This window comes from Oreochromis niloticus, linkage group LG10 (genome assembly GCF_001858045.2).
Source record: "Oreochromis niloticus isolate F11D_XX linkage group LG10, O_niloticus_UMD_NMBU, whole genome shotgun sequence".
Classification (NCBI taxonomy): Eukaryota; Metazoa; Chordata; class Actinopteri; order Cichliformes; family Cichlidae; genus Oreochromis; species Oreochromis niloticus.
In genome coordinates this window covers 24,813,906-24,836,305 of record NC_031975.2, presented here as the reverse complement: position 1 = coordinate 24,836,305, position 22,400 = coordinate 24,813,906, and the positions used below count along the sequence as shown (strand labels likewise).

General features: G+C 37.9%; 1 protein-coding gene across 16 annotated transcripts in view; it reads left to right on the top strand.

The window, feature by feature from the left end:
• The window catches only part of ncam1a (neural cell adhesion molecule 1a), a 254,030-nt gene that overhangs the window by 212,143 nt on the left and 19,487 nt on the right, over nucleotides 1-22,400 (top strand). For 3 of the 16 annotated variants that reach the window (XM_005458469.4, XM_005458467.4, XM_005458474.4), the window contains 6 exons: nucleotides 896-1,021; nucleotides 2,604-2,618; nucleotides 5,325-5,372; nucleotides 8,283-8,285; nucleotides 11,750-11,874; nucleotides 12,600-12,780. In XM_005458469.4, coding sequence (XP_005458526.1) covers nucleotides 896-1,021; nucleotides 2,604-2,618; nucleotides 5,325-5,372; nucleotides 8,283-8,285; nucleotides 11,750-11,874; nucleotides 12,600-12,780 — 498 coding nt within the window. Of the gene's footprint in view, nucleotides 1-895; nucleotides 1,022-1,589; nucleotides 1,593-2,603; nucleotides 2,619-5,324; nucleotides 5,373-8,282; nucleotides 8,286-11,749; nucleotides 11,875-12,599; nucleotides 12,781-18,246; nucleotides 20,815-22,400 lie in introns of those variants that run through there. The other 13 variants (XM_005458471.4, XM_013276641.3, XM_019363951.2 and 10 more) reach the window with 8 other exon arrangements.

Genomic DNA, 22,400 nt, shown 5'->3' with positions numbered 1-22,400 from the left:
TCTAGAAAAAATTCTGAGTTTTAGAAAGTCATAATATTATATGATGCATTACAGATTGTTGTTGTTGTTGGGAGATTATTGGTTATATGAATGGAATTTACCCACAAAAATGGCATTTAAAGATTACCGTAATGGCTTTTTTTGGCCTTTTTTGAATAATACACCTGAGAGCTCTTGTATAACAATAGATCTTTGATCCCCCCCCAACAATAGAACCTGAAATATGAAATCACAGAGCCGCTCCGCAATTACAATTTATGCCCTTCTTGGGATTTGTTTTTCTCAATTACAATTAAAATTAATAACCCCTCTATTGGTCATTGTGGTTGCTGTTTGTATGCAACTTTGCTCCCACTGGTGACTGAGTCATTGTTATAAACTCATTAAAATTGTAGCTCACCTGTGGGGTTCTCGCATCAAGTGTCAACGAAAAGTTTTCAGCATGGATCTACTGTCTCGGTTTTTTGTAGTTCCAAGGTTTCATGTAGGAAATAGTCTTATCCTAATATGGATCAGGCCACAGCAGGCATCCTGCTGAATCATTCTGAGCAACTTATAGGAGAAATACCCCATTTTTATTATATTGTGGTGAGCTTAAGCGAAAGGAGGAGACACAGATCTCTATTTTGGGTAGCAGAGCAAAGTGTGAGTGTAAAAAAACAAAATCCCAAAAAATTGCAACAATCTTGAACGGGTGGACTAGTGCGTTACTCTACTGCGGCCTATGAGAAGGTAAGTAGCACGCAGGCAGCCACACTGATGGTTTACCAACCTCACATTAATTGGTAAAAGCCAACATGATTGGGTCACATATGAAATGTTCCCAGAGCCTCAGTTCTGAATTCCTTGGGTCACTGTACACCTTCATGGAATAACACCACCTTGCCTCCAACAGACATGACCGGGATCACCATCACTAATTTGAAACCAGAAACTACATATGAGGTCAGGATGTCCGCCATCAATGGGAAAGGTGAAGGCGAGAGCAGCCAGGCCAGCACTTTCAAGACTGAGCCAGTCCGTAAGTACTCCCCTCGCTTCTTTCTCCTGCTCTAAGTGCTCCTCTGACCCAAATGCTTTGAACCTAATGCCGTAGCTCACTCCGCTGCCTCCCCGTGTCTAGCTGTGCCCAGATGCTTTCACCCTTACATTCCTCTATTCTCATGCCAAGCCCCCAGTGCAATCCTTTTCCATCCAGGCCAGAAGAAACGATAACTCACAACGATGCCGTCACTCCATAATCCAACTTTGTTAATAGGGTTAACGATGCAATGTGTAACCTACCTCTCCTTCATCACCCAGCACTTTTATGTACCTCTTTTTTTGGTGAATGTTTGCAGCGTGTAAGTCTGAATGAACCCCCGTCTTCGTAGCCCACAGCTCAGGTGATTTACTGAAAGCTTTCTGCAAAGTACTTGCACATTCTTAAAGCTGATTTATACTTCAGTGTGAAGGAGTGTCATCTCTGTATTTATAGTTCACTGACAGCATGCATTTTTAATGTAGCAGCCACAGGTCGAGTCCTGCTGAGAATTGTTTATATTTTCTGATAGTGATGGCAGAGCATGATGAATTACTGGATATTTTAGAAGGTCAGGAACATTTTCTTTTTAACGGCGTTAAAGCGGGTTTGGTTGATATTCTGGACGTACTTGTCGTTGCCCTCGGTGCTTCCTATATATCACAGCTTAGTTAGTTAGACATATGGTGCAAACCTTACATCAAAGAGCAGGTACGTGACACCTGTCATCACCAGGATGTGTCGGCCTGACATGAAATGTGACTTTGAGTTTATTTTTGTCACATATTGCTTTCTCACTGAAGTATAAATTGGGCCAGATAGAAGCGTAAATACGCGCACATTCTGCATTTTGATTCTCTTTCAAATCCAAATCATATACCAAAATGATCCAGTAACTGCTGTTTAACATGATAACAAGTGATTACACTTAACATTGTAAAAAATAATAAGGATGTAAATTCATGGGAGAGGAAACAGAGCTTTTTATCAGTCAACACTTCAAACCAAGGTCAGGAATAAATCTTTGTCTTAGTTTGTGCCTGCTTTCATGTCACACTTCCATTTGTGTGCTTCTTCACCCTCCCCCCTTTAGAAATAGCTCCTCAGCATCCTCTGATTTTGCTTGCAGTAAAAAAAAAAAAAATCTCTTCCATGTGTTCATTATGCTTTTTTTGGAAACGTTCAGCTCAGACTTTACAAAAATTTACTGAAATTTGATGGAAGAATCATATTAGATGCTGTAATCAGTTTGTTATATTGCATCAGAGTAACGGGGGGGGGGGTTATCAGCCGCAAATCCAGATTCCTTATCTTGATCGACACTTTGAAGTCAGTAAAAGTATTTTCTACTGTAGTTGCTGATACAGTACCAGTATTATCAACTGTAAAACAGAGGGAAGCAAAACTTTCTGTGAACAGAATACTCAGTAAGGCACAACAGACAGTAGGTTAACGATTTGACAGGGCAACTGGCCTCTTTCATTGATCAGATTTCTCATTTCATTGTCTTTTTTTCTTCTCTTTGTTTTATTGTTTTCTCATCTGGTTTTTCATCTGTTCTCTGTTCCATTGGACTTCTCAGGGTATTCTGTCACAAGTAAGTTTCTCTCCTCCATGTCCCGGCCGCTTTATATTCGTCTGCATTTTGTCTCCATCCTCCCGTTGTATTTTACCCTCACCGTTCTCTGTGTTAAAAAAAATCAATTCTTGAGTGGTTACTAAATGATGCTACAGCAAACTGGATGTAAGAACTGATCACACAGTGTTCCACAGAATCATCATCCAGTGCCCCCAAACTATGAATTTTCTTTTTCCCCCAACCAATCAGCATTAGTCTTTTCTTCTTTTTTTTTCCTAATATGACAAATGGATTACTTTTATGCAGTGTCAGGATCATTTTAGAGATATGTGTGATGATCTTAAAGAGCAGGTTGTTTTCTGCAAAAGTCCTGCTTGTAATTCCTGTTTAGTGTTTTTTGTCTCATGATGCCTTAAAGGTGTTTTTTTTTGTTTGTTTGTTTGTTTAAAAAAGCATTATGTACTTCTGCATTGCAGTAGTTCAGTCAGTGAATGTTATATAAGGAATTACAAGGCAATATACTCTCTTCAGACTATGACTTTGCCTAAATAATAGGCTATATATATTTCCATTCTCCCATGATGTGTAGAATAATTCCTGGTAATTGTGTTAATAACCAGGCATCTTTGCACATAGTGTTACGCATGTTCCAGTCTTCAACTGCCCTAGATCTTTTAGATTTAACTTTTAATATTAGACTTTTTCAGACACAGAGATTAATATCTGGAAAGTAAGAAAGTAAAAAAAACTACTACTTTGCAGTAGGTTACTGGAGGAGGAGAAAAGATTGTGTTTACTGTTACACAAGAAGAGGTTTTAATATCTCGTATAATACAGAGACCCAGAAGCTCAATGCATTGTATCTACCTAAATAGAAAAATACACACATACACACACAGAAAAACATTTCACCAGTTCAGTTTATCTACAACCTTTAGAAGAATGTTGCAAAGTGAAAAAATACAAACAAATACTGAAACGCTGCAATGCAAGTAAACTTCAGCAGAAAAGTTTCCAGCCAGAACTAAAAAGTAGTGAAAACAGCTCGACATGCTTGCCATTGCCATTTAAACACGATAGTGTTGAAATGTAAATTGGATTTGAACCTAGGACCTTTTTTCCCGAGGCAATAGTGCTAACCACCATTGCCTCATAGTAAGAGGGTCCAGGGTTTGAATCCACCAGTCTGCTGGGACTTTTTTGTGTGGAGTTTGCTTGTTGACTGTTTGGGTTTTTGAGTATTCTGGCTTCCTCCCACCGTCTAAGGACATTCTAAGTTGGCCGTAGTTGTGAATGTGATTGAGTGAATGGTTGTCTGTCTCTCTGTGTTAGCCCTGCGATAGATAGGCGACCTGTCCAGGGTGTACCCTGCCTCTCGCCCCAACGTACCCAGCACATCGTGATTCTAAATTAGATAATCAGAAGAAAGATGGATAAAATGTATTTTCTGATTACATTTTCTTCAACACAGTGCACTGACTTCATAGTACCACTGTCAATATAAAGCTTCAGTTCCAGAAGCATGACTGGGAAATGTGCAGCTGTTTACATTATGTGTATGTTTCTGCTGTATAATACTTTTAGGGACAAATAAGTTGCATCTTTTTAAAAGAAAGTTAAACAGAAGAATTTAATTAACTTGGTTTAAAGAGTGTAATAGTGTTTGGGTGAGTGTGTGTGTGTCTGATTGTTGTGCTTATAATTTTGTTAGGCAAGTAATTGCATGTTGTTGCTTTAAACAAAAGGCAGTTGCCATAGGTATAGTAAGAAATCAATAGGACATGTTACAGTCACTACTGTACAAACAAGAGTGCAGCTTTGGATCCTCAAGTCTTACAAGCGCTGCAAAATTATGGTAAATCTGGTCATAATTTTGTTTTCATAAGAACTTAATTTAATGCTACAGGCCTGAGCTTTCAAAAGATAAAGGAAGATAATTTCTGCCAGCTTATAAGTTGTTCATTTCAGCCTTTTATGCATTCTAAATATCGAGAAGCTATAAGCAGCCACGTTCTTGAACCCAGGGGGGCTGTCAAGACCCGAGCCCAGTATTTCAGGCAAGCAAATTCCAAATCTGTTTGCAAATATCTAAAATGCATGTATGCATGTAATGTGGGAGGAACCTAGGGAACCACAGTTGTGAACCATTTGGCTGCAGTTGGATCTGTGGGAGGACATGAACAAACCTATTCCTGTAAACTGCCTAAATTTTATGATTCTTAGTGTATTTGCAGCCCACTAGTTTACAATATCTGTGAATTACTGAAAAGAAAAACACTTCAAGAACTACGAGCTTTTTAAACTCTTAGATGAATAGCTGTCAGTGGTTCTCAGCAAGAAGAAATGATATCTTAGCAAGCGCTCACATCTCCATTGCTGTTAAAGAGCAAAGGTCTGAGCTTAGTGAGCATGTAATGCTACTGGTTGGGCCCAAATTACACAGTAATTGTTGTGTTCTTAGTTGTACAATGCACCCTGAGAGAACCAGTATATAATCAGTATGAAAATATCAGATGGAAATATAAATTATTAATATCATTTCATGTCCATACTTAACACATTATTATGTCCAACTCACTGGTTAGTATAGATGCAGAAATATAAGATTTGTCAGTGATCCAGACAAATTCTTTATGACCAAGAGACTAAAAGAAACAGTCCCATCCGTGAGTTTTTTTTGTTGAGGACTCCAGCGCCTCTCATGTTGTTTTCACCATCTTTCAGTTTCATCAGAGATACCACCCCCTATTGCTGCCACCAGTATGGCCCGTAGTGAGTATGCCAGTCCAGCAGTGTGCGCTGTCTCTTTACCTCTCTTACCTGCTTGGCATTGCATCTAGTTTTCATTTATATTTGTTGTGGGTCATAGGAGGGCTCAGAGTCCCTCTACAGAGTGAAAATTGACAAGGAAATTAAATAGCTTTGCTAACTGTCTCAAATACTTAAAAATGTTGATTTTTACTAACACTTAAAGGTTAACCATCTGACATAGTGTTGTGTTTGCAGAATTAACACAACGTGCCTGTTCATTAATATTCAAAATTAGATTCTTGAGACCGGTGCTGTGCAGTTGGAATATATATTGAGTTTATGTTTTACCAGGCCTGCTTTACACCTGTCAAAGTAAGCGGCTCAGTAGATGGAGGACACTTACTGTAGTTTAATTGCTATTTGTAGAGGTATCATGCTAACACCTTATTATAAAGTTAGGTGGTTTATAGCAAACTCATAACACTATATCATACAAGTTGTTTATGCTGTTATTTGCTATAAACATTAAGGTAGTAGTGTCCATGCTAACACCTTATAATCTGTTTGTGTCATAAAAGAATATTGCAATTTCCAGACTTTTACCGAGTAAAAACATTCATAATTTAAGCAAATTCTAGTGTACTTACATATTTAGTTGAAAGAGTCAGTGAACATATATTTTGCACCATTTTTTTCCCTAAAAACATAGCTAAACATTACTTGTATGTTCAATGTGCCATTTGTTCACGCTAATGGGCATAGCTGCTAATGAAAAATGAAAGCTAATTCTTAGATGTATCTGTTTCTTTGTAAAAAATAAGAAGAGTGCAAAAAAAGGGGAGGCACCCGCCCAGAAAACGATCAAACAGTTTACTATTAAGAGTTTACATACTGAGGCGCTATTAAAGTCGCATGGACTGTCCCTCATTATATAACTCCTGTCATGTAATTTACACTAAGATAATGTGTATTTTTATCTTATAATGAGCAGTTGCAATTGAACAAGCACAGCTTTTAGGGTGCAGTAAATATATATATATTTTTTGGTATTCCCAAGTATATCCTAAATGCAACACTTCATGGAAAGTAGCCATTCCAAGAGCCATTGTTGCACTTCCTATTTCCTCAGTCTTTCCTCAACATACAGCATTGTAGACCTTATCAAAATTTGTCACTAGATATTGAAAGCTATTTCTGCTTCTTACCCTGTTATCTGTTTAGGTGAGACGCAGCATATAGTTAAGCTAATCTGACAGTTGTTAAAGTACAGTTTGGCTGGTCCTGCAGTGTTGTTGCATTCACAGCTGAACGAACCATCAGGACCCATTCTTTAAAATGACAGAAGGATATCTGTCTTTTCGGTGAATCTTTCAGTTGTTTCATCCACTCAATTTAATCACAACTTGTTTTCTCCCAGATCGCTCATGAGTTGAATCCTCCCCTTAGTGTGCATTCACTCCATTTCTGTCTGAAAAGCCAGACAGCAGCGTGTTAACAGCATCTCAATATCATCCTTCATGTATTGACTGACTACGCCAGAGCATGGATAGCCACTGCCAATTGTTCTTTATCTGACTGGGACCGAAAGCTGTGACTAGCAGAGACCAGGATTTTCTAATGAATGTTTTAAGGGAACAGACCAAAAATAACTTGCTCTTCCACGAATACTTTTTGTGAATATTTAGCCTGTTTTCTGAAAAACAAGGAAAAGAGAGATCGCTGACACTGATCAACACAGCCCAAGCAGACCCGGGTTGAGGTTTTTAACGTTATTGTGTGCAGTAAAATTTTAACCAATAGCACTGCTAAGTGACTAACCTGTCTGACTGCTTATTGCTATCATTTGTGGTTTTCACAGACCTTAAAACGTCACTTTGGTTAACAGTGTGCAGTGTGTAAAGAAGAGTAACATGTGTGTTTGGTCACTGGAGTAATTGCTGTAAGTGTAGTTGCTCCTTTTAAGCTCCTGATGTATGATGTGTCTGCTGTGTGAGATCTGTATGTCTCCATATTGTTCTTAACGAGTCTTTCCTTTTGACACACCATTTTAATAACATTTGTCTAATGCAGTTGTGGCTATTCATTAGTTTGAAATAGGATGCAGCTGATGGCAGTGTATCTGCTCAGTGCTTTTACAAATGCATTCCTCAGAACAAATGCCACATATGCTTTTTTAGATTGTCTTAGAACTTATTTCTTCAGATTTTTCATGTGTTCCTATTGTTGTCTGTTGTGTTGTGTATCATACTTAGTTGGCATGGTTTTATTCCCAAAGCTGCAGAGTTTCCTCTGTTTTCATTTAAGCTCTATTGTTACCAGAAAAAAAAAAAACAACTAAAATTGATTTTTCTGTTCTAAATGTCATTTATTTTCAAAGGCAATCAACCCTCCTACAATGGGTACAAGTTAAAATTCAGATCTGGCCAAATTGTTACCAAAATAAATAACAGAGGAAAAAAAATGCCAGAGGAAAAGCTGTCAACTGGATGCATGAGGCAATTCTGGGTGTATAGTTTTGGCTGAGTCTTCTATATCTTTATTAGTTTATTTGTTTAGTTATTTACTGATATTCTCAGTGTTGTTAACAGCCATAACTAAATATCCAGTGCCTCATATATTCAATAACATATTTTTTATATGTTCAAAAAGTTCTGTTTATCAATTTACGATTTGTTTTTGTTGTTCTGTTTTGTCATTATGTCTTTAACATTCTTGTTTGTGTTTTTTTATTATTATTTTGACATGTTTTCATCATTTCAAAATGTTTTGTATGTTTCCCATATGCCCCCCACCTGTCCCTGCAACCCCCACACTTCCCCTCTTTTTCTTCTTCTATGTTATCCTTTCAACCATTCATGTCCGTGCGCATCATGTGACTTTGTCATGTGGCTCTTGCATGGTGCTGATGATGTCGTCTTCGCTGACCAACAGAAGGTAAATTTCCTTTGTTTAGTTCGAGACCATTAGATCAGCAATAATCATGCGCAAGGCCTTTGTTAAATTAGGCTCATAGAAGAGGCATTAAAACATTTTCAGTTTTATTCATTTAGCCATTTGTGTTTCATCTACGAGCCATTATGTAATTAAGTAACAAACATTCACTAACCATGACTTTCATAATCAAAGCGATTACTAATAATAACCGCAATGATTATTTTCCCTTGCATTTATAGAGTAACACCAAATTTACTCTTAGTGCCTTGATTATTTTTGTGTGTGTGGGTGTGTGTGTACAGAACTTTGTAGAATATATATATATATATATGTAGCTGAAGCCGAGCTTCAACTAAGCTAAAATTAACACCACAAACAACACTAATCTTCATATATGGTTGTTTCCATAGAGCCAGCAATGCAAGAGTGATGTAGGTTTGAAGAATTAACATGTAGAAAAGTCAGTTTTTTTCTCTGTAGTGCCAAATCACAGCACAACAGTCATCTTAAAGCACAATAATACAGAGAAAATAGACAAAAGATTTTATACACAGTACGTTAAATTGATGCATAAGATCAGGTTCAGATCTGTTAAACCCACTTAAACTCAGGGGCCACAATCAGCCGATATCCTTAACTTGGATCAATAAGTAAACCACTGCATAATAAATAATAACAGTATTTTGACATTTTCTCTCTCTGTAAGTGTTAAAAACTACATTCTGAAAGTGACACATTCACATTTACAAAACAGTCACAGCTTGAGGGGTCTTTTGAAAATATCATCGCGTTTTCAACAATGCACGTTAAAATTTGTAGATAACGGTGGGCCATTACAGGCGCAAAATCATTCCACACAGAGTATTCTGGAAATAAAACTATAATAGCGTTTTACTTATTTGATTCAAACAGCAAGCCGCAAAAGTGTTCACATTAAACTTTGCAGACAGTTTCACTCCTGTGTAGTAATCCTGGTACAACTGCACCAGTAATACCAGTGCATTTTAGTGAAAAATTCAAGATATTAGTGTAATTATCAAACTTTGCAAAGCCGTCACACCAGTTTTCCGGGTATGTTTGACACCTAGGCAGTATTGGATGTGCTGCAGAGCAAAGTGCTACTGGATGAATATGCTTAATCTTAATCTTTAACAAATTCACACATAATTGTGTCATATTATGTTTCATGTAAAAATGTGTTATTGTTAACATGATTTGCCTTTAATATGGCCAAATACCTTCCCAGATAGCATTGCAAAGCATTTTTTAAACCCCACTTTTCCGGTTTTGTAACAAACCATTTCATTATGAATTCTTTTTAAACATCATAAGAGCAGCCCCACAAAGTGCCACTAACCGCAATTTGCATTGCATGCATTGTTAAATATAGTCACCCACAAGGCTAATGTTTCATATTTTTCCCCTGGAGAGCTACATAGCTCACAATGTTTTACCGGTTGGACTCACAACAATCCTTTGCATTACTGCAGCATGCAAGTTTATTTCCTTTTTCTTGTTGCATCCTCTGTCTTGTTGTATCTTAAAGAAAATGTCTGTCCTACCTGCATGTGTCTGTGTCTTTGATGTAATGTCTCTCTAGTAGTTTGCATATGCAAAAGTGCTAACACTGGGTACATTTTTTTAGTATTGGGAAGTCATTGAGACGATTGGGCAATGTTCAAAACATATATCTTTTTTTTTATTTTTTTAAATTTGACCTGAACAAAGACTCTAACTTTGAGACATTTACTATTTACAAAATTCACCTTTCTTTTTTATAATTCACTATTAATAATCGCTCACATACAGCTCTTACGAGATGATTTTCAGTTATGATCTATGAACTCGTAAAACTTGAATTTCTTTATTCTACAGAATGTTTTAATAACTTTGTTGTATTCTGTCTTTGTGATTAGCTTGGGCTGCATGTGGAACCACACCATCCACATGCACGTTAGAGCGAGGCCATGGGTGGTGTTTCACACGATACCCTTCTGAATTTACAGCAGTGGGCCAAGTTTCAAGCTTTGCATGTGTAGTTTTTTCATTCTAATCTTTCACTTTCTCTGTTTTAGCCTTCAGAAATATTCACCTAACCGAGAATGATGCAATGCTAAATGTGTCAATGTCTGCCTGTCACAGAGTTACTACTGCTGTTACTAATACTGTCTGATTCACTTTCAGCCTGTGTCATGCTCACTTCTGCCTGGTGGGATGCAGTTTTTAGAAAGTGTGCTTATTTGATTACTTCAAGAAAAAGTGCCTTCATGCATATTCATTTAATTAACTACAACCACTAACACTGATGTTTGAAATGTTAAATACCGAATACGTGACTTTTTTTTTCTTGTGACTATCAAAAAATAGAGAAGTGTGTGTATATATATATATGGAGAGATATATATATATATTTTTGTTTTACCTCCTTATTGAATTCGCATCAGTAGCATGCATATAGAAATCGCACCACTCAGTCTTTCTGTTACCTGCTGGTGTGGCTGTTACTTTTAAGATTGTTAGCACAGGGCAAAGATTATAGCATCACAAGGTAGGGGATTTAATAACATATTAACAAGGCTAACTGTGTGTAACCAATATGCACATAATTGATGAGTTTGGGTTGTTAGTCTCCACCCTTATAGCCTTAACAGTGCCACGAAGAGCTACAGCACACACACACACACGCAAAAAACACATTGACCTCCTTTCCCACAAGACTATGTAAATGTTATTAAAAGTAATAGAGGAACATGTCCAATCAAGGCCTACAGGCTCATTATCCAGCGACCCAGCAGTCATTACTCAGGAGGACAGAGCAGATAATGAGGGCCTCAAGGAGAACAACACCTCCGCCTGTGGTTCTGAGGCAGCCACGTTGACCTCTGTTGCCTCTAGTCGTCCTGGAAGTAATATTCCACCCAAAGTCTGTCTTTAATTATCAGATACTCTTCTCATGGAGGTTATATTTCTTTCAGTGGGTCCTCCAAACTTAACACATAGATGTACTATTTTGAAAATCTTTTGATGGGTGTTCCAAAATTGTTACAACACATCATCACATACACCTTCATTGTGTGCCCCCTGATCTGGTTTAGGCACAAAAACTAATGGCTTGGGTTAAACAAATAGTTCAAGGGTAATGGAAGATTTTGGTTGTTAAGAAATTAACATTAACTAAAAATTACTAACCAAGGTTAACATCGATTGCATTATTTTAAATCTAAGATATTATTTGAGGTGAAGGCTTGAAAATTATGAAAATTATTAATGTTATTGATCTGCTCCTGGTAGACACTGGTGAAAAAAATGTGTCTATTGTAGCGCAGTTTTCTTTTCTTTTAAAGAAAAGAATGTCAGACATGTTAATTACTGTAGGTAGCTTGTGTTTAAAGGATGTAGTAACATGTTGATGTAGTAACCATTGTTTATGTCACCTAATCATCATTCCTTGGTTTCCTGTTTAGGGGAACCCAGTGCTCCCAAACTGCAGGCCAAGGTGCACAGCCCGGGCAATTCTCTTAAGATCAACTGGATCACGCAAGATAACGGTGGTTCCAAGATTAAACATTACCTGATCAGATACAAGGCTGTGAGTATTTCTGGCAATGGGGTAATTCTGTACGTTTTGTATGCTTTAAGCATTTGATATAAAAAACAAAAACAACATAAAAAAAATAATAACAGTTAAAATAAAGTAGTCAAATCTGGCTAGGGCTTTGAGCACGGGTAAATCTACTGGAATCTGTCAAAATATGTGCCTGCTAATGACTCCAAAGCATTTTAAGCCACCCCATCGTCCAAGTCATGTCCCCCCCTTAAATTTGTATCTTCTGCCTCTTTGGCATTAACAGTTGTCACTAGGAAGAAAGGCTGACTGTAATTAGACCAACCAACCCTTACCACAGACTAGTTTTCCTGCAGTGGCTGTAATATAAAGTTATGTTCTCATGCAGCACTTGTCCACTGAATTATAACTATGTATTCAAAAGGATTCATTACTAACCTGATGGAAAAGATAAATGCTCAAACACCACTCTCATTTATTCTTATAAGATCTACTTGTGTACAATTTGTGTATAATAATCGGTGAGTACTTTATACATTTAATTATTTTCTTGTTTTTTCCCCATTATTCTCTAAACTGTTTTGGACCAGGTTAATCTCTTTGGAACTGAAAAACATGCTGAGAAAGAACATGTACTGCTTTTATGTCAGCTCAAGAACACTTTGAGAAATCAAGACATTTGTAGATGATCTAAAATGATCTTTTCCTTTGAGAGTGTTGATTTGTTCCTGTCTACATCCCTTTCTCAGAAGCGTGTATCTGACTGGAAACCAGAGCTCCGCCTTCCCAGTGACAGTACCTATATCCTCCTGAACAGCCTGGAATGGAACACAGAGTATGAGGTTCATGTGGTGGCAGAGAATGAGCAGGGCAAATCTAAGCCCGGCATCCTCGCCTTCAAAACAGATACAGAGCCCACAACTGTCCCAGGTACTATTCCCATCATACCTACCCCGAGCATCCACACACATCAGCCACAGTGCACATAGGCTTCTACCGTGACCAGAAAATCTATTATTTGGATCTTTGACTTTTGCTAGGTGCTTATTCAGAGCTTGCTGGCTGCAGGGTCGGTCATGAATAATCTATCTCTGTCTGTCGCATGGCAGAGGTGTATTGTTTTTACTGTTTTCATATCTGGTAACCAAAAGGAAATGCACGATGCAAACCCCACTGATGCGTAAAGCAAAGACTCTATTATAAGCTGAGGGACACATAGTGTTGTGGCCTATACAGAGTGTTTGAAATGAGCACAAACTCTAAATTTCATTCCCATTGGAAATGTGTTGTTTTCTATTGAGAAAATATTTGCATATGTTTCAGTAAATCACCCATTTCTCATTTTGGGGGGAAATTTTAAAGAAAAAGTGAACCTGGTGCTAAAAGTTTGCGCAGTACTGTAACTGTAAGGTTTATAATCCAGGTATTATATATAATATCACACAAAGACTTTATCTAATGGTGTATTTTGAAGAGCTACTTTTTGTGGGTTGGGGATTTTTTTAAAATTAGATTTACATTTAAGGAACTAAACTAACTTGCCTACAAAGTTTACTGTAGTAGATGACCTTAAAATGCCCAGTGCAACTAATCTAACATTGTTCTACAATAGTTAATAAGCACAGGCTTTCTCCTTGTAGGCCAAAAGGGGTTTTTAAATGATAAACCAAAGACTGAACACAGCATGTGTGCACCAAAAGTTTGATGTCAGTAGAAATACACAAGTGACTGGAAGCTGGGTCATTTGAAATCTATTTTCATTTTACCCCCAGCCTACGCTCTTTGTTTCTAGTTCTCTGTCAGTGCCACACTTTTGTTTTCTTTAATAATGTCATCTCCACTAAATCCTCTCTTCGTGGAGGAATGAATTTCTATGCACAGAGCACCTTTTTAAAACACTGCACTCGCTTGAGAAAATGTTGAAGCCCAGGCAGCACAAGATCAAAAGTAGCTAATGAGTCCATATGACAAGCAGAGGCATCCTCACTGCATTTCTCCTTGGATATCCGGCTCTTCCAAGTCTCATTACTTGTTATGAGGTAACTTCAACTCCTCAATCTTAATGCCCAATGATGTGAGAACAGACTTCAGTCAGACCCAGAGAAAACAGAGTTCTGTCCATTTATTCCCAAATACATCGTCTACACAGGTGGTCACGGTCGGCCTTTGCTCTGTTGCTGTGTTGTGTGTAGAGTGCACTTTTTAACTTGGGCTGCCTCCCCACTTGAATTAGCTAACAGTTTAAAATTCTTTGACATCTTACACTCTGTCTGTGTTTCTTTTTTTTGTTTCATGCTGTTTTTCTTCCTTTGTCACCCTCCCTTTCACTATTTGCCTGCCCTTTTCTTCCTTATGAAAGGAAGTGTTGATTGCCTCAGTCGTATTTTCTTTTAACTGTCAAGTGCACATTGTGAAAAAGATTTCCCCCGAAAAATAAAATGCCCCAATGTTTAAACTAATGTGCCCGAAAACAGCCCACAAGTCATAAACACAAACTAAAATCTGTGCCTTGCTATAGATTTAAAAGTACTGACAGAACATTTTTATAAAATAATACACAAAATTAAGCCATCAACTTTTAGGACAATGCTGTAATCATTTCCCACCAGTCAAAGCAGACAACTACACTCATCGGCTACTTTGTTAGGTTCGCTTTGAAAGTGCTGAGCTGAACCCCGAGCATCTTAATTCTTTGTGGCACATGAAGTTATATAAACTTTCCTCAGAGATTTTATACATATTGACATGATAGATATAGACATGATTTGAGTTTTGTGGCATTGGCATCCTGCTGGAAGCAGCTATGATAAGATGGGTGCACTGTGCTCATAAAGGGATAGACACAGTGAGCAGCAATATTCAGGTACGCTGTAGTGTTTGAAGGATCCTCAGTTGGTACTAAAGGCTTTACTCAGAATACCCCCCCACCACCACCACCACCACCACCACCACCACCAGCAGCTTTTGATACAAGGAAGGACGGATCCATGTTTGTATGTTGTTTAGACCAAATTGTTACCCTACCATCCAAATCTCACAATCGAAACTCATCAGACCGGGCGACGTTTTTCCAATTTTAAAAACGACCTTGCAAATTATAACCTCAACCTCCTGTTTAACTGACAGGAGTTGGCACCCAGTGCAGTCTTCTGCTATTGTAGAAGAATGTGTTGTTTTTCTGAATAACTTGGTTGTAACGAGAGGTTATACTGTTGCTACTGTATCAGCTCGAAGGAGCGTAGCCATTCTCCTCTGACCTCTGGCATCGAGAAGGCATTTTCACCCAGAGAACTGCCGCTCACTGGATATTTTCTCTCTTTTAAACTGTTTTCTGTAAACCCTGGAGATGGTTGTGTGGGAAAATCCCAGCAGATCAGCAGTTTTTGGAACAGTCTGACCAGCCTGTCTGGCACCAACAACCTTCTCACATTTAAAGTCACTTAAATCACCTTTGTTTCCACATTCTGATGCTTGGCCTGAACTTTAGCAGATCGTCTTAACTTTGTCTGTTTGATATTTGCACCAACAAGCATTTGAACAGGTATACCTAACAAAGTGGCCAGTGAGTGTTTGTTCTTTAAAGAGCTATCATCACACACATAGCTATTCATTCCAAATTCTTCTTCTGTGTGTTATAGTCACTGTAGTTGAGTTTTATTATTAATCGGGATAGTTTACTGACTTTTTACATCCAAAATACAAATCTTGAAGAAACTATTATATGCATGCAATCTAAATTTCATCACAGTTTCAGCTTTTGAAGTTGGGTAAGTCACTATTTATGAAAAACATGAAATTTAATGAAGCTTCCAGATAGTTTTTTCCTAAATCATTAATGACAATACTCCATAATTTACTATCTTGCCTCATTTTTTATATCATTCATTGTTTTTTGATTTGTTTGCGCTCTCTCTCTCTGTTTGTATTACGATATCTGAGCCTCCATTGCCTCTATCTTTGTTTCACATTTTCTCTGATTTTCATTCTTTCTGTCAGCATCTGTCTTCCCTTCTGCTACCAGGTTTAGTAGGTCTCACAGTTCAGGCTCCAAGACTGACCTGAATTGAAATGTGTGGCCTAGTTAGGTGGGGATGCAGCCCATACAGTCTTTGCATGGTGCCTTTTCCAGCTGGATTAATGTTTTTCTGCTCTTTACTGGAGTTGTTAAAAGGCAACTGCTGCCAGTGCATGGCACATGAAAAAACCTGTTTGGTTGTTTGGTTGGTTTTGGGGTTTTTTTGTATGCTGTAATTGTTTTTTTATTTTTCATGTCCTTGTTGGGCAACAGCCATATAGCAGTGGGAGGTTTGGATCACATATAAATCTACCAGACCACAAGTTAACCTTAGTATCATCCGAGTCAGCCCCCCTTTAAGTCTTCTAATTACTTTTGTTTAAGTTTTTTATTTTTTTTGGTTTTGTTTTGAGATTTTTTAGTATTACTTCCAAGCTGCTGTTGTTTTTCTTCCCTTCAGGGAGCACGGGCTATTGCTGAGGTTTATTTTTAGCTACAACATCTGCATTTAATCCCACTATTCCCTTGCAGTCTCACAGCTGTTCTTTGTACTGCTTGATCAACAGCTGCTCCTTTTTATATGCAGGGCTCTGCATGCTCAATTTTATCTGAATCTCACATTGGGAGTCCAGTGCGGATGCAAGGTTGAGCTTCAGCCTGTTTAAATTTCTGTTTTATGTTCAAAAAACAACCATATGCACAAGAATACATTCAGCCCAGTAATGTGAATGCACTTCAGCATAAAAGATCTCTGAAAACCTATTGGAGTTTGTTGTTTTTTTGAATTTATTTGACCCGGACGTGTGAAGGGGTTTGTGTATAGCTAATTTGCTTTAGGTTTAATGCACACAGGTACAGCTGAGCGGCAATTGTTTGCCACAGTCTCACAGAAAGTAAAATGCTGCCCAAATGTGAAGAGATAATTTTAAAAACAAAGTGGCACATCTTGATCCATCCAAATCTCCCCAGCTAAGGTTGACTTAAGACTAAAACTATAAAGCTAATAACATCTTCCAGGTTTTGTAACATAAGGTCATCCATTCATCCATGTCACAGACTTTACCTTCATAACCAGCGTCTGCTTTGGATGTTTGGTTTTGCATGGGCCATTCCCCCAGCCATGACCAGTGGTGTAATGCTAGATGAACAAGTGGTACTATTGTGAATATTTCCCTGTGCTTTCTTTCCGTAAGTGTCGATACTAACACAGAACAGATGTCCAGACATATTTGAACTTTGAACCACGAGGTCTGTCAACAAGATAATTTCCTTTTTATCTACTGGCAAAAAAAGGTGCCATATTGTTTTTAATATTTCTTTTAGGTGATTATCGAGTTCCTTTAGAACCCGAATTCAGAAGCCATTTATAATTGCAGCATTCAATAGGATTTGAAGGTAATGTCTTACGTAATGTAGAAAAAACATTTTAATTAATCTATCTACAATCTGCACTGCCTTCACTGATAAGTCAAGAGCAACAATAGTAGCTAAGGCTACGTGAGCAAAGCAGTCCAGCTTCTTTCCCCTGCAGGCTCAGAGAGCTGCTGATCGGAAACCCATGCGCCAGTTTTCTGGCCTTTGGCTCAAACTTTCCAAAGACACACGCAATAAAATATAGAGACGTGTTGCTGTGTTTTTCATTACTCCATTATTACCGAATCTGTGAATTAATGAGACTTTGGCATTCAGTTTATGCATCACTGCCAAGCAAGCATGTGCTTGCATTTACTTTATATTACACCACTGGCCATTAGGAGTGAGAGATACTAGCCTGACTCATGTGGATGTGTTCTTGCATTCAGGCTGTCATCTATCTTACCCTAAACTTGGCCGCTGCTCTGCACCATGGCTGATTTAAAACTCCCCTTCTTTATACTGAACCTTAAGGTGAAAACAGAGACTGTGCTGCAGTGTGTTTGAAATGTCTTCCTTATCGATGTCATCCCCCATTACCTTCCTTTGTGTGACCCTCCACCCATGCCTGCCATGAACCATGTGTCATTTGCCGTGATACTAACATGCTGTAACTTCTTTTTATTTTTACTCTTTAACTTAGACTTCCTTTTTTATTCTTCAATTCAGTCTTGAAAAGAAAAACAACAACCTTCCAGACTTGTATTTCTGTATTTCTGACCTATTTTTCTATCTCTCTCCCTCTTTTCCCTCTTTCTCTCCTGCTTCTTTTTTTCTCCGTGTCCTTCCTGTCTCCATGTGTGATCTTCTTGGGCACCTATGGACCATGACATTGCCATACACACAAATTTCTTTCTCTGTGTTTTTACTGTGTGTTTTTTTTTTTTCCTTGTCACACTTTATTACTATGATTATCACTCAAAATACTCTGTTGTGGATATTTATTTATTGTTGGTCAATGACCTCAGCCACCCTCGGCTGCCAATGTGTGACGTGCAGTCTGGCAGCTCTTCTTCTGTCCGTGCTGACTGTGCTCTGGCTCCCATAAACTGATTGCATTCAAGGAGAAAGAGGATAGTCTGAGCCGTTCAAATCTTTGGCTCCAGACCTTTGCTTTCTATGCCTTTTGACCCTTGTGCAGCCACACACAAGAAAAAAAAAGTTGAAGAGTCAAGACATTGGTTTCATGACGTTATTACAGGGTGCTCAGTACTTGCATCAATCTCAGTTTCTGGTTTTTAGATTCTGTTAATATTTTTTTCGTCTGTTTTCACTGTAATGTCATCTTGTGTATGAATAGATTCCGAAGGAGAGAGATTTTTAGGGTTTTGACAATGTTGCAAGTTGGACGCCGGGTGCTCTTTCAGGATACAATGTAGACAAAGTATTGTAGCTTTGTTTTTGATTTGATTAGTAACACATTCATAATGCCTTAATGTGATCTGAAGAGGGGGTGATAAATAGAATAATTACACTGTTTAATTTTGTGTCTGCAGTGGTTTAATCAGACACCGAAATTGTAAAGAGATTTTATTTTGGACTTTACTGCCTATTAAACAAACACATCCATTCCACTATTATGTCACAAGTGACATAAAAGCATGAACACTGCATGAAAGCTGACACAAGGCATGATCCAGTATTCATGAATGTGCTATGCAGCTGCTTCAAAGCTCCCCAGTCAAGCATTATGAATGTGTTAACCAGGAGATGAGTACAAATGCTGTGCCTAAATTCTGGCTGTTTTTTTTTTCTTCTTCTTCTTCTTTTATACAAGCTTGAAATGTCCTGCTGTACAAATTGAGGGGAAGATAACATTTGCAGAGAAATTTAATATCGGTTATGGTCAGAGAACTCATTTTTTCCAGACTCATTCTTAATTTTCAACATTATATTATGCTCATTTTCAAATACATTGTTATGTAACCGCCTTGTCAGGAGAGAACAGAAGGTTGTGCAGAAAAACTAATCATGTTTTGTGAAGAAGTGTACATACTCTTTTCAAACTGATATTCGAGAAATCGGCTGTTATTTTGAGGATTCATGCTCTCTTTTTACCTGAAAGCAGTGAAATGTCTAAAAAAAAAACAAACCCATAACCAAACAGCTGTTAAACACTAAAAAATTTTGTTTAAAAGAATGTGGAATTATTTTATTCTCTATTCCTGAGACATTTTTGTAAGTGCTTATCAGTGTATTTCCATGTAACCATTGTAGGGTTGAAATAAATTGTGTTTCTTTTTCTTTCACGAAAGTAATGACTTTCTGAGGCTTTGGCGACTAAACATACTAAGATATCTTTGTCTGACTCTTCTGGGAAGCTGATTGTTAAGCTGATTTTAGCCCTTTTTTTTTCTCTGGAGCTTTAACAAAATGTCTGTATTCTGCATTCAGTGTTGCATTACATCAAACATGACTGTTGAACCCAGATGTTTTGAGGTCAGGGGCTTGGCTGTAGCCTAAGTGAAGAAGATAAAGTATGCATTTTGCATAAAAAAGGAACAAATGGTAAACTGTATATTGTACAGAGGCCTTGCAGCAGCGTAAAACAGCACAAAAATATGGATATTAATATGCAAACATTAGCTAAACATTAGAATGAAGCCAATATGCAACCCTGATGGCGCCGAGTAGATTCTTTTGGCTGTTGTTAGCTGCTACGATCTAAGCAACAAAATAATGTATCCAGTGTTTACACAACAAAGAACAGCGAAATTTGATTTCCTTATTAAATGGCCGACAACATTGTTTGTAAGTCTTTCCGGACCACATTTAATTTTTGTTGACCTGACAGCCAGGCAACCTAGTTTATCAAAGCTATCAAAGCTATGAAAATCCACAGTTACAGAAGGATTCTTACTTGTATTTTGTGATCTGACACCACTGTGGTTATGTTTTGCAAGGGTGGATGTTATGTATTCTGTAGCAACCTAGTCCAGTAATTTTGTTTTTAATACTTTACTTGAAATATGGTACATCATAATAGCATGTCTAATGGCTAGCTAGCTTGCTGCTAGCTTCTGTTTCCACGCTCCTGTATGTTTTTTGTTGTTGTTGTTGTTGTTGTTTTTCATGGAGGCCTGGTTTGATTGTAACACCATGGAGAACGGCCACACTAGCAACTGTATTGGAGTTAAAGAATTTAAATGTTTTAACTCTCAGTAATGCCTCAGTGCTTATTAGCTCTTATTAACTAACGGAGCATTTGGCTAAGAAATTGCTAATTACATGAGACTTAACAAGGGAATAACCTTAGGCCAATTTAAATGTCCGTCTTTAACAGTGGCAATGAAAAGCTAGAGATTTTTAAAAAAGGCTGTCAGAGTTTGGGTTACTTAAAGTCCTCTATATAGTTTCCATTTGTTCCAACATTTGTTCGTCACTCTGCTGTACAACTCATTAAAGTTTGCAGAGTCATGAGAGATGACAGATTGCAATGCATAACTTAAGAGATTAAAATCACCTGCAGCCATGATCAACAGCATTTTAGTGTGAGAGAATTAATAAAGCATTGATACATTTTCAGTAATCACACATATGTGAATGGTCATTGTTTTTATTCCTTCTTGATGAGCATTTTCCATCATAGAGGCCAGTCATACAGAAAGTCCGTTTGCTGTAACGGCTAAAGCTAGTGCGTGTTTTAAAACCATTTTTCTCTGATTTATCACAAATTCCAGCTAAGTGGTACTAAGACTTGTGCTGCTGCTGGTAATCTGAGCCATATGGTCCAGATGGATTGGAGTTGATTATGTCTGTATTAAAAGTCAGATTCGCATGGACAGATGTAACATTCATGACTGTGTAAGTGGAAGTTTCAGTAATACTGGAAATATGAAATAATTTATCTTCCCATCAAGCGTGCTCTTGTGGCTTGTGAGTGCTTTAACATCCAGCACAACACGTACCTAACTAAAACTCATAAGGGATCATAGAAAAAGTGTCTGCAGAAAAGAGCACTCGAGTTCCAAGTAATCAAATGTCTCAGGCTTTTCCACTGAACGTATGATCTTTGATGGCCTTTTGATGGGACGCTAAGGTGAATCTATCCCCATAAGCTCTCTGCCTGAGCCTTAGAATAGGCAGTATCATCAAACCTGAATAACATCAATATCTGTAACACCCCGTTTCTCTGAACAGGAATGAAGGAGAATTAGGCGTGAGGAAGAACAGAGGAATTATTAGCAAAGAAAAAATAAAAGTTAACAAGGTTAGTTTCAAATGTTATTGACTTTTTTTTCTCTGAGTAGTTTTCACTTTTGAAACGTGGCACCCCCGCCTTTTTATGAGTTGGGGTCTAAAATAAGATTTGTATTCCCTCCATTTATTATCCCTGGCACTGCTGTTTAATCTCAACTAAGTTCTGTCACAAGGAAAATAAGAGCTTACGACACCCTTGAGGTGTTCTTTGTCACTTTGTCCCCCCAGTTGTTCATCAGTGCCTACTGAGTAATGATAGTGCTGATCAGTGCTGAGTGATTTTCATTTTTGCTAATCAGGATCTCCATCTAAATGTCTGCATCAAACTTACTTGTGTTGCATATAAACAGAATATTTCTCTTCCCTGAAGCAAATGGTTCAGGTCGCCCACTGCATGCAGAGTAAAGGGAAAGCTGCCATCTCTCTTTCTATTGGATTTTTACCTTTTTTTTGTATAGCCTGAAACATTTCTTCAGCTTGTTAGCTCGGTGTGATTAATGGCAGAAACTTCAAATCAAATGTTAGAGCATAAAACAATCCACAGAAAGCATCACCGTAATCATCGCTGTGTAGAAATATCTATGTTAAAATAGATACATTTTTTTTTTTTAAATTAACGATTCCCCTCTTTCCTCTATAAGCTTTACTCTATGGAAATGAGTCCAGAGTTCCTAACTTTCAAGCCAGCATGCACAGCAGCTTGTAGCACTTGTTTTCATACCATCTTAATTTAAAAAGGGCTGAAATCCCATCTAGCCACACACCGCTCTCTGCATGAAGAGTTTCCAAGGATCTTAAATCAGAGAGGGAGTCGGTCGCCGGTTGAGCGTCACCCTGCCTCCTTGTGCCCCAAAAGAAAACTGATTCTGAAGCCGATTTTATTTTTAATGGTGGTGCAGTGCCACACTGTGGCAGAGCTTTG